This window comes from Polistes dominula, unplaced genomic scaffold (genome assembly GCF_049000335.1).
Source record: "Polistes dominula isolate Pdom_NZ unplaced genomic scaffold, Pdom_raw_medaka contig_22, whole genome shotgun sequence".
In the NCBI taxonomy this organism is placed as follows: Eukaryota; Metazoa; Arthropoda; class Insecta; order Hymenoptera; family Vespidae; genus Polistes; species Polistes dominula.
The window spans coordinates 4,648,781-4,661,594 of NW_028300966.1; the positions used below are offsets into that span (position 1 = coordinate 4,648,781).

Here is a 12,814-nt window from a genome sequence, read left to right on the forward strand (position 1 = left end):
GGATAATTTTCAGCTTTATAAATTATACGTATGTATATATACATACATCGACATGAAATATAAAAAAAATATATTTTTCGTTATTTTACTTATTATTAGAATATTTACTACCGCTAATTTATGCAATCATTGATAACTTATTTCCTAATTACGATTATTCTCTTAAAATCGCTCATGCTTTTCAATTTTAATTGCATAAGATTATTATTATATAATAAATGTAATAAAATTTTGTGCATATTCCATTCAGGTATATATAAATATTATATTTTTAACATTTTTGACAGTATTATAGCCCGTATTAAGGGTTCATTCTGGTTTATAATTTTGAAAAAATTAATTTTTTTTTTTTTGCATTTTTCGAAAGTAGACATATGTAGAATTATCATACAAAAATTTTAGAACGATCCGAGCAGTCTAAGTATATTATTTTGCGACCAAAACACAGAGATATTACAGAGAGAGGAGACAAACCATAAACGGTTGTTTAAGTGGAAATGTCTCTGCATATTATTCAGAATGGTGTAGGAAAACAAAACTAGTATTCAGTTTTTTTCGCTATATTCTTTTTTTTGGAAAGGTTTTTTGGTATTGGTGTGCATGGTATAAATATGTTTTGCAAACTTATGGACCTCGGAAAAGGTTTAAGTATCTCTGCATATTATGGAATCGTTGACTTTATACTAATCGCGGTCAATACTGTTTTTAACGTAGTGTCGCATAAAGCCGTCACCGAAGAGCAACTCGAAAACAAGATACGAGGAGAACCAGAGGATATTCTGTCTGTTTCTGGCGACGGCTCTTAGGCCAAAAGAGGATTCTCTTCGTTGATTGGAATAGTTTCTCTAATTTTAAAATACAGTGGAAAAATTGTCGTCGTTTCTATAAGGTCAACTTACTGTAAAGGATGTGAGATGTGGAAAAGAAAAGTGAAGGAAGTAAACTATCTTGCCTGGTACGAACAGCATAAAACGCATTGTACGATAAACTATGAAGGTAGTGCCGGGAAGATGGAGGTTGATGGTATCGTGGAGATGTTTCTTCGATCACTCAAGAAGTTCTCCGTAAAATATGGTTTTTATATCGGCGATGGCGACACGAAAACTTTTCAAATGTTGCTAAATGTTTTTCCCTACGGCGAAGATTTTGTTATCAAAAAATTCGAGTGTATTTTACATGTTGCCAAACGAGTTTTCAACCGTGCTAATGAAGCACGAAAAGCACTGATTCAAAAGAGAAAAGCTTTGAAACAAGCGGAAGCCAAGAAACTTGCTGCAAAAAAAGGACCGAAGAAAGTTGTAAAAAAGAAAAAAGTTATTAAAAAAAGTGTTCCAGTGATTAAAACTCAACGATTGACTATAAAGTTGATGAAGGAATTGTCAACTAACTATGGGTTAGCTGTTCAAAGAAATAAAAATTCAATTGAGAACATGAGAAAGGAAATTTGGGCGGGGTACTATCACAAAATTTCTACTGATGATGACCCGCAACATACATACTGTTCTAGCAACTGGTGTAAGTATCGTAAAGTTGAGGCAGCTAAAACCCTTGATACTTATAAACATCCTCCTCCTCTCGCTAAAGATGTCCAAGAAGTATTAAAGCCAGTGTACGAAGACCTGACAAAACCAGAATTGCTTGAAAGATGTTTAGGTGGCAACACTCAAAATAATAATGAGTGCTTCAACAAATGCGTTTGGGCTATGGTGCCTAAACATCTATTTAATGGTAAAAAAATTGTGGAAATAGCTTGTCAATTGGCAGCTTGTATATTTAACGAAGGTTTTGATCCAATACTAAAAATAATGCACGTTTTGGAGATAAAACTTGGCCCTATCGCAGTCAATTACGCTAGTCACCGCGACAACACGCGTGTGCGTTCAGCCAATCGTTTGAGCGGAGAATCTTTAAAAGAGGCCAGGACACAACGAAAAAAGGTTAGAGTTGAAGAAAATGAGTATTTTGAAGAAGCAGAAGGCATACTGTATGGTGCAGGCATCGCAGAATAAGGTAGAGTCAGACTTTTTAAAAATTTGTTAAAAGAAACTTTAAACGCGTTTTTCTCGAAACAACGTTTTTTCGGTTGGCGGGCATGATATCTCCAAAACTACTCAACCGATCCTTCTGAAATTTTAACCACATACTCTACACATGAATGGCTATCTCGCATGCTACAACCAAGTCAAAATATTAATTTTTACTATTTTTTTTTTACAAAAAACTGCGAAAAAAATCAAAGATTTTTTTTTTTTCGAAAAATGGCTGTCATTTTGTTTTGCTTTCATAAAAATTGATAGTTTTAGCAACCCGATAGCCATTGTCATACTAAATTTAAAACCGTTTAATTTTTTTGTTTTAGACCACCCGTTCTCAAATTTCGATGCCCGCCAACAGCATACCTTTTTTTGACGGGTTCACGTTTGTCAGCCATTTTGGATGTCAAAAAACGTTAAAAACAATAAAAAAAATTTTTTTCTTGTACTTCTAGAGTGTATTTATCATACCCAACAACTTTCATATGTATATGTATCCTACTAAGCCTAAAAAAAAATCGTGAAAATAGCCTTTTTTCTCGGCGTAGAAACCAGAATGAACCCTTAATACGAATTCAATGAATTGGTACACGAAAAAATATAAAACGCAAGATTAGTTATTTCATATGTAAATCTGAAAAAAACGTGTGACGTAAATTGAAATAATTGAATTGTTATACAGCAACATTTACTGAAAACTTATAGAACTTAGAGACCTAGATAACCTTTAAATAATAAATCCTTAAATTAGCAATAAAAAATAAAAATAATCGCAATAAACACTATTCTATATTCTGAGTTGGAAAAAATCACACAAAATAAAAAAAATTTCATTGAGATCAGTTGAGTAGTTTCAGAGTTCATCGCAAACCAACAATGTGGCACTGAATTTTTATATAGAAAGATTATCGATTTACGTGTTAATATGGATAGGAATATATTGCATAATCGAGAAGATTATAAAATAATTATATAAAAACTTTTTAACCCACTCTCGTATTACATATGATGAAACAATGTTTAAATTATATCGTATATTATTTTCATTGGATTTTAATTTCGTAAGATGATTTTTGTTTATTTAAATTAGAATAATATCTATCAAAATACTTGATAATTTTGTTAAATATTTAAATATATTGTTTTATATTTCAATTACATTTTGAATGTACACATTGAATTTAAAAATTTACAGGTTTTTGAAAATGGCGCTCTAATGACGTCACGTTTAAATGCTTATTTCATTGGATCGATCATCTGTGTAAGAAACATATGTGTATCAAATGTTACGAATTACACGTATAGCCACTATAAAATAACAAGAATAAAATATATCCAAGTATGTGATAGATAAAAAATATATTTAATTTACAAAATAATTAATTAATGTGTATGTATTGTTCGAAGATTTATAACATTAATCGATACTAAGTGACAAAAAAAGATGGATATTGCAAAATCTTTTTTCAACGTACGCAATCATGAAGGTTATGTTGGAAAAGAAGATCATAATGTAAATATTTTTTTATGTATTTTATTATAATTACTACTACCGTAACACACATATACACATATTCATATATATAATATATTGTATATGTATCATCTATTTACAAGCAAGTAATTAATCTAATTTGTCTTAGAAAAAGTTAGAAATAAGCTTGTCAGAAGATGAATTGGAAGCAGGAGAGAAGAATTCAAGAGAACATTTGTCACCTGTACCTGGTGAACCATTTTCTGCTTTAACATCATCTATGTGGCCGCAAGATATTTTAGCTAAATTGAATCAACCGGATGATCCTAATTCACAACCCGAGTATAGGTATTACTACAGAAATTATTTTAGATTTGATATTTTTCCATATATTTTAATATATTTCTTTTATAAAGTTTTGTAATTATGAATGTATTTTATGTTATTAAAAATAAAAATATTATACGTTGTAGATTTGATGAATTTGGTTTTCGTGTAGAAGAAGAAGACGGGCCAGAACAAAGTTCAAAAAAATTCTTGGCGTACCTTTTGTTGAGGATCCTCAACATAGGTATAACTAAAAAGAGTTTAATTATTCTTAACTCTCTGCTCTATAATTTAATATGCAAAGATATATGCAATATCGGTGCTATATTTCATTCTAAATTTATTCTAATTTATTTTTACGCTTTTAGATTACAATGGGTTGCTCTTTTAGAATTCAGTAATAATAAAGAGGATTCTGATTTTTCATGGCAAAATGTTAATCATAGATTATCCCGTACTGATAAATTACGTGACATGGTTCGCCGTGGTATACCTCATTCTCTTCGCCCTCAAATTTGGATGAAAATGTCTGGTAATACATAACATTAAATCTGATTATTTAAATATATCAATATTTTGTTTGAAGAATATATTATAAATTTTGTTTTGTTTTATTTATTTATTAATAAAAATAATTTATGTTGCAATTCAACAGGTGCATTACACAAAAAGCATACCTCAGAAATGATGTATAAAGATATAGTAAGAGCATCTAGTAGTGACGTACTTGTGACTAATAAACAAATAGAAAAAGATCTTCTTCGTATTATGCCTGCAAATGCATGTTTTAGTCATCTTCATAGTACAGGAATACCACGTTTACGAAGAGTTATGCGTACCCTTGCTTGGTTATATCCAGATATTGGGTAAGGATAATACATATATGAATACAGGTTAAAGCGATTAACTCCAATTTTAGAATTTTTATATTTTATTATCAAAGCACTTGATCAATATGAAACTTTTTATATTTAAAATAAATTTCCTTAATAATCAAGCTTAACACCACTAAATAAGAACAACTTTTATAATTAATCAATAACAAATAATACAACAATGTATATTAATTTATCAATTTTCTCTACTTTTTGTTTCATGGCAAATGAATAGTTTATTTAATATTATTGTGATGATCTTAAAAAATAATATATATTATGTTTATATTGTTAAGGTATTGTCAAGGTACTGGTATAATAGCTGCCTCACTATTATTATTATTAGAAGAAGAGGATGCATTTTGGATGATGGCAACTATAGTTGAAGATTTGTTACCTGCTTCATATTATTCAGCAACATTATTAGGTAATACATTATCTATAAACACTTCTTTTACAGTTACATTTTATTTTCCATCATAAATGATATTAATTAAATGATATTAATTATAAATTATATAATCAAATATATTATTATATTTTTACAAAAAAAAAACAGGAGTTCAAGCGGATCAAAGAGTCCTACGCACATTAGTATCTAATTATTTACCAGATATCGATCATGTATTAGAACAACATGATATAGAATTAAGTTTAATATCTTTGCACTGGTTTCTCACATTATTTGCATCGGTTGTACATATGAAGATTCTATTACGAGTATGGGATTTATTTCTTTTTGATGGTTCTATTGTCTTATTTCAAATTACTCTTGGAATGTTAAAGATGAAAGGTATTAAGGAAAATTATAATATATTATATTAAAGCATATAATTAAACTATAAAAATTATGTTATTATAGAAGTAGAATTGAAACAACTTGAAAACTCTGCACAAATATTTAATGCTCTTTCGGATATACCTGGAGATATTGATGACGTAGATCAATTATTTCGTGTAAGTTAAATAATATAATAATTTTATTTTTACTATTATATTTATATATACATATATATGTATATATATAATACAATTAATTATATTTTATATAGATATCATTAGAAGTAAGTGGATCATTAACTGACGTTTTAATCGAAACTCATAGGCGACGCCATTTAGCATATTTAATGGCTGATCAAGGTGCATTAGTTGGCAATCCAGATTCAATGCCAAATTTACCAAAACATCATTTAAATAGGTAAATAATTTAACTTTATTTTTCAAATTAAAATATAGATTATATCTATAATATTCATATATTAATAATGTAATGATAATAATAATGGATTTTTAAGGCGTCAGATAAAAAGAAGCAAATCAATGTTACAAACATTTTTGTTTGGAAATGATAATGAAGAAGATGACGCAAAATCAAAAAATATTCATCAAACTGGTTTGTTACTTTACATTTTGAATTATTTGCTTCAAGTGCATATTTATTTGTATATATATATATTTTTATATTGTTTTAGAAATTCTGGTTGATTTGAGAGAATCTATATTACAAGTTGCAAGACACTTTATAAATGTTGATCCCAAATTAAATAATGTTATGCTTATAGCCGATTACAGAATGGAAAGTCATGCAGAAGATCATGATAGTTATATAAATGTTTCACGTACTAGAAAAAGAAGAGCTAAAGCATTATTAGGTACAAATTATTTAATAGAAATAAGATAATTATATAAAAATATCAATAAATGCGAATCTTTGGATAATTTATAGATTTTGAAAGGCATGATGATGATGAACTTGGATTTCGTAAAAATGATATAATTACTATTATTAGCCAAAAAGATGAACACTGTTGGGTAGGAGAACTCAATGGACTTAGGGGTAACATATGTGAAAGATATATTATAATAATTAATTTTCTTACATTTATTTTATTGTTGAAGGTTATTTTTTTTTTTTTTTTTTGTAACACAACTTATATGTATTTAACTCGCCATTTTTTAAATATTAAATTTAAGTTTATTTGTAGGCTGGTTTCCTGCTAAGTTTGTTGAATTATTGGATGAACGAAGCAAACAATATACATGCGCAGGTGATGATGCAGTCAGTAAAGCTGTTACAGATTTAGTAAGAGGTTCCTTATGTCCTTCAATAAAAGCAGTATTAGAACATGGAATGCGAAAACCATCGTTCTTAGGAGGTCCATGCCATCCATGGCTTTTCATAGAAGAAGCTTCTAGTAGAGAGATAGAAAAGGATTTTAATTCTGTGTACAGTCGGTTAGTACTTTGTAAAACATATAGGCTGGATGAAGATGGTAAAGTTTTAACACCTGAAGAAGTAAGTTTTTGAAAATAATTATTACTTACGATTTTACTTTTCAAATTTATACAGTAAATAATAAGTAATTGTTTTAACTTTAGTTATTATATCGATGTGTACAGTCCGTAAACTTGTCACATGACAATGCACATGCACAAATGGATGTTAAATTACGTTCATTAATTTGTCTTGGATTAAATGAACAAGTCTTACATCTATGGCTTGAAGTTTTGTGTTCTTGTGTAGAGGTAGTACAAAAATGGTACGGATTAAAAATATTTATAACATGAAATAAGTATAAAAAATCTTTATATTTTTACTTCGTATCATATTGTTAATACGATCAATAATGAATTTAGGTATTTTCCATGGAGTTTCATAAATAGCCCTGGATGGGTACAAATAAAATGTGAATTAAGAATACTTAGTCAATTTGCATTTAATTTAAATCCCGATTGGGAATTACCAGTAAAAAAGGAACAATCTCAACCTTTAAAAGATGGCGTTCGAGATATGCTAGTCAAACATCATTTATTTAGTTGGGATCTTTAGTGTATAATTTTTAAATTAATGTTAATATATCTGAATTTTATTAAAGATATAATAAGAAATTACGTTATAAGCTGGAAGAAAGATTTCCATTAAAAAAGTTGTGGATAAATAATTTATAATTATGCAATTAATTATGTATATGTAAATTATTATGTTAGAAATTTATTTATACAAAAACAATAATATTTTAGGTGCAATATAATTTTATAAAATATTTTATTTAATGAATTAATTTAATTAATTTAATAAAAAAGTATTTCAGTTGGAAATTTTTAAAAATTTATTTTAAATATTTAGTTAAGTTTATTTATGTTAACCTTATGCACAAGTTTTTACACTTGTATATGGGACTGTTGTTTAGCATAAATAATATTTTAATAATAATGTAGTAGATCTTTGCTTTATTCGTATCTTGAAACTATCTCACAGAATTAATAAAACGAGCAATGGGAAATAAGAATATTATGTTTAGTATATATGAATTTAAGGAAATTTAATCCTAAGCAAAGAAGGAAAAGAAGCTACACACAAAAATAAATAATAATTATGTAGTAAACTTGTTGTGTGACAATAGTAATATATAATAAATTTTAATTAAAGTTATTTTATTATTTTTATTGTAAAATACACATATTGTCAAAATATATTTTTTATTTATTCAATTAAAGTTCTTTTTTCCTTAAAACATAAAGCATTTAAGTAAACAAAAGGAAATTAAAAAATAAAAATGCAAATTAATTATAAATATTGTATATGTAATAAAGAACAAAAATATATATATATATATATATATATATATAATAAAAAGAATATATCACTGAAAAATATAAACTTTTTTGTATAATTAAAAGGAACATATTCCAAAATGAAATTATATTAATTTTACTTCTAATATTGATGGATTTAAATTTTCTCATGATTTATTATTACTATTATTATTATAAAGGAATATCTTACGAGCTACGGTAATTCAAAATGCCACTTTGAATCTTCATTAATGCTAAAACCATTTTCTTTTCTGTAATGAGACAATGGTGGTCTAGCTTTGATCCCTATTGCTGTAGGCCTTTTTTCAGGTTTCTCATCCAACATAATATTCAATAATTTATGCTACAATATAAAAAATAAGAATAAATATATGTATAAATTAAATATGATCTTATTATATATATATTATTAAAATTATTTAATTTAAAAATAACAAAAATATATATATTTAACAATTGTTTTTACCTCAGCTGGATAATGCGTTTCAAAATCTTTTGGAAACGATAATTGACGTAAATTTATAAGAGTTTCTACTCTTTCCATTTCTGTACTAAATGACGTTAACAGTTCAAAGAAAATAATTCCTAAAGAATATATGTCTACTTTGTAGTTATAAACCTGTCCATTCATTTGTTCAGGTGACATATATAACTGAGTTCCAACACAAGATGTATGTAAATTTTGTTTAACATCTGTATTTTCACTTTGATCTGACAAGTTAGAAGTTTCTTTATAACCTTCGGTCGTAGCAGTAACAAGACCGAAATCTCCAATTTTTATTTTGTCATCATAAGCAAAAAATATATTTGATGGCTGTAAATAATAAACTATATTTTTATCATGTAATGTGGAGATATAAATATGTTAACAATTAAGATTACCTTTAAGTCACGATGAATAAGACCTTGTAAATGAACGTATTCTACGGCATCAACTATTTGATGAAATATATTTAATATTAAATGATTATTCCTTGGACTTGTTTGTCTTTTAAGCCATTCTCTTAGGCTAAACCTTTGATACAATTGCATTTGTATATACAGAAACATTTTCGTAGATTTACGATTAATAGATTTTTCTTTTGAATTAATAGAAAGTGAAGTTTTTCTACATTTTGTATATTCTTTCTTTAAACACAATGGATTACTATTTTTAAGAGATGAATCATATTGAGAATCTTTATCGTCGCTTAAATCATCTTCTGTTTTACAAGATTGTGAGTCCGAACTTTCTGTGGCAGAAACACTAATATCTATAACACTTTCTTCGTTTTCTTTTTTTTCAGAATTTTCAAATACGATAAAAGAATCATCATTGTCATTAACATGATTAAGAGCATAAGCTTCACAAGCACTATCTACAGAAGACTGTTCAGGTATTGAAACCTCTATGTGGACGGAATTATTACATTTTTGTTCACTTTGACTTGTTTCTATTGAAAACTCTGATGATAGAAACTTCTTTTTGGAAATCCATTGTTTATCATGTTCTTCTAACCAATCAATAGGAGGACATTCAAACCATGCGTTAAAATATCTAACAATATTGCAATGATCTAGCTTTGCTAATGCTTTAACTTCACGCATAACACGTTCTCTAGAACCTTTACTGTAAAATGAATATATAACAAATTTCAATTTAAAAGATATAGATATACTATTATAATATTATGCTAATTATAAAAAATTTCTATAAAAATAACCTGTTCGGTAATGCGATTCGTTTAATAGCATAATTACAATCATCTATTTTATTTTTAGCTTCAAATACAACTCCATAACCACCTTTGCCTAAACAACCAATTGGTTCAAAATCTGTGAGATAACGTGATTTGAAATTAACATTTTCTCCTTGATCTGTAATTTTTGTAGAACTCTTAGATTCTATGTGTCGTTCTATTATTAAGGGCTGTAATATATAAATGTTTATAATAATTATGAAAAGATTTTACACAAATAATAATATGAAAAAATAAACAATTTTATACTAACTTACTGGAGCTATAGCATCTTTGGCTGTAGATGCTCCATTTAATAAATGTTGAGTCCATATGAAATTGAGCAGAAGTGCGGTAGTAATTGATATCACTAATACTTCTTTCCTAATAAGAGAATTATTTATATACTTTCTATAATTCTATTTAATTGATTTATTTAAAACTTACCACCAATACCAGAGGGAAACAATAATGACTTGTACTGGAGTTTCATCATCATCATCATATTCATCGTCAGACTTTTCATAGAAATTTGTGATATCTTCATTGTTAGGAAATAATAAATTGGCATTACTATTATAAGAACATTGATTGTATTTATTTAATTGTAAATGTTCTTTTGAATATAAATAGAAACCATTTCCTATTAAAATGAAAAATTGTTTGATTTTGTAAATTGTCATTAAATTTAATTTCTATTATTGTAATTTATTTAAATAAAAAACTCATATAAAAATATTCATAAAACATACCATTAATGTAATCTGAATTATACATTACAGATAAAGCAGTTGCACTACGTACACTAGCTATTTCAAAAGAGATATTTTTATCATCATTTTCTTTTTTACTTAATGGATTAGTTATCAGCGCTGTATCTGAAAAAGAATGTTAAATACTATGTTACATATATCTGATTAATATGATATATTTAGAACTATATTTGTATTATATTATATATTTTTATAATTATGTACCAGAAGCAGGATATGGTTTCCAAGGAATCTGTGAATGTTGTGTAAACGTAGTTGAAGATTGCCCTAAAAATTTATGAACTTGTTCATTTTCTTGTACATATAACTGTCTATCATGCATTCCTATATAAATACTAGGTCCTATTTGAAACTCAGAGCCCCAAGTCCATTGAGAGTTATCAAATAAATTAACTTGTTTTAATCTTTTGTTATAATTGGCACTTTCTCTTTGTTCTTCTTGCCATATTGTAACAATTGGAGAATCAAACTATAAAAAACAGTTATCATAAAACAATTCACATAATTATTTCTTTTATCTTATGTCTATTTTTAAACTATTAATTATTATTGTTTTAAATTAATAATTCTAACCTTATATTGCCATAATTTTATATTAGGAGCATCTTTCTTAATTGCCCAAACCAGCCCTTCTGGAACAATAACTTTAATCTCAAATTCTGGAATTTTTGCATTATTATTATTACATAAATTTTGATTAGGAAGTAAAAGTAATTCATGTTGTCCTACACTGAAGTTCCACCTATTTAAAAAGTAATTATATATTATAATCTTATTTTATAATGCAATAAAAATTTAAATAATACATTGATAAAACTTTACTTTTCTTGACCACTATGTGGCTCAACTGCTCTGACAGTATTTTGAAGATGTTGAATGACAAGTATTTCTTCATCAATGTAACTGTCTGTAGAAATATTATAACAACCATTGATTTTGCATTCGTATATTATTTGTCCAGTTTTACTCAATACTCCTATTAACAAATGAATTAAGATCATAACGATTATATTTAGCTATAGCAATAAATGTATATAATCAATTAATTACATATATTTATATATTAAAATATTATATTAAGTATAATGAATACCATAAGACCGTGTTTCTTTCCCTCCAGAAAATACCATATCATCAGAATAACGAAATGAGGAAGATAATAATTGTTCAGTCTTGACTGGTAATTTTTCTAAATTCTCACCATCAAATTTATATAATCCTCCTCCTAAAGATGGAATTAATCTAACCCATTGTCCATTATTATTAAGCTATAAAATATAATAGACAAATTATACAGGTATAAAATAAAAACATAAAAAGAATATAATTAATTAATTAATTAATTATAATACATTAATAAACATATTCTATATTTAATTATGTTAGTATAAATTCGATATACTTCTCTTCGATGAATGTTAGACGATAGCATAGGACTTTCATTAAATTCCAAAGACCATAGCTTCTTTCCGTTATTGGTAGCATCTAACGCTGATACTTTGCCATCCAATGTGCTTACAAAAATTAAACTAAAAAAATTAACAAAACATTATTTCATATAATTCAAATAAATATTATTCATATTAGATAGTGCAATTTCATTTTAATACATCACCTTTGAGAATTTTTATAAGGTTCACATACAGTCAAATGATCTATTTTGGCACAGTTAACAAGGATGAAATTGTATAAAATAAGGATTATTGCATAAAAGTATATATCTTTCCAAAAATATATCTTTGACATGTTTCTTTTAAAAAAATATTTATGTACTGTACACGATGTTATTTGTTAGATGAATAGATCTTATTGTTCATTTAAATATAAAGATAACACTCATCACATATAAAGAAACTGCATAATTACATATCTATATGTAAATATATTGTTTTGAATAATACAAATACAGCTGTAATATCATATATAAGCAAATAAACAAATGGATATAGCTTCTAAATCATTATATTTTATGCCAACACGAATTTGTACACACATATCGTATGACGTGAATAATCTG

At 26.6% G+C, this 12,814-nt stretch overlaps 3 protein-coding genes across 3 annotated transcripts; 2 read left to right on the forward strand and 1 right to left on the reverse strand.

The window, feature by feature from the left end:
- Positions 1-111: 111 nt before the first annotated feature.
- LOC149032476 (uncharacterized) lies at positions 112-3,147 on the forward strand. Its single transcript, XM_089173067.1, has 2 exons — positions 112-2,010; positions 2,360-3,147. Exon 1 carries the CDS (start codon positions 915-917, stop codon positions 2,007-2,009), a length of 1,095 nt encoding a protein of 364 aa, XP_089029193.1. The 5' UTR covers positions 112-914; the 3' UTR covers position 2,010; positions 2,360-3,147.
- A 179-nt stretch (positions 3,148-3,326) lies between these two features.
- Positions 3,327-8,142, forward strand: LOC107063827 (small G protein signaling modulator 3 homolog). Its single transcript, XM_015315945.2, is given in 16 exon segments — positions 3,327-3,546; positions 3,677-3,855; positions 3,981-4,033; positions 4,036-4,078; positions 4,203-4,366; positions 4,490-4,700; positions 5,006-5,136; positions 5,269-5,502; positions 5,572-5,666; positions 5,762-5,907; positions 6,005-6,102; positions 6,182-6,361; positions 6,436-6,546; positions 6,695-7,005; positions 7,089-7,249; positions 7,347-8,142. Coding segments are annotated over 16 exon segments (2,379 nt in total). The 5' UTR covers positions 3,327-3,477; the 3' UTR covers positions 7,540-8,142.
- Positions 8,143-8,433: 291 nt separating this feature from the next.
- Positions 8,434-12,773, reverse strand: LOC107063798 (pancreatic eIF-2alpha kinase). The gene is made up of 13 exons (XM_015315889.2): positions 12,413-12,773; positions 12,200-12,326; positions 11,891-12,065; positions 11,620-11,773; positions 11,371-11,539; positions 11,002-11,266; positions 10,777-10,902; positions 10,472-10,667; positions 10,303-10,408; positions 10,010-10,215; positions 9,189-9,915; positions 8,773-9,120; positions 8,434-8,649 (listed from the first exon to the last, which is right to left on the reverse strand). Exons 1-13 carry the CDS (start codon positions 12,541-12,543, stop codon positions 8,500-8,502), a joined length of 2,880 nt encoding a protein of 959 aa, XP_015171375.2. The 5' UTR covers positions 12,544-12,773; the 3' UTR covers positions 8,434-8,499.
- Positions 12,774-12,814: the final 41 nt, after the last annotated feature.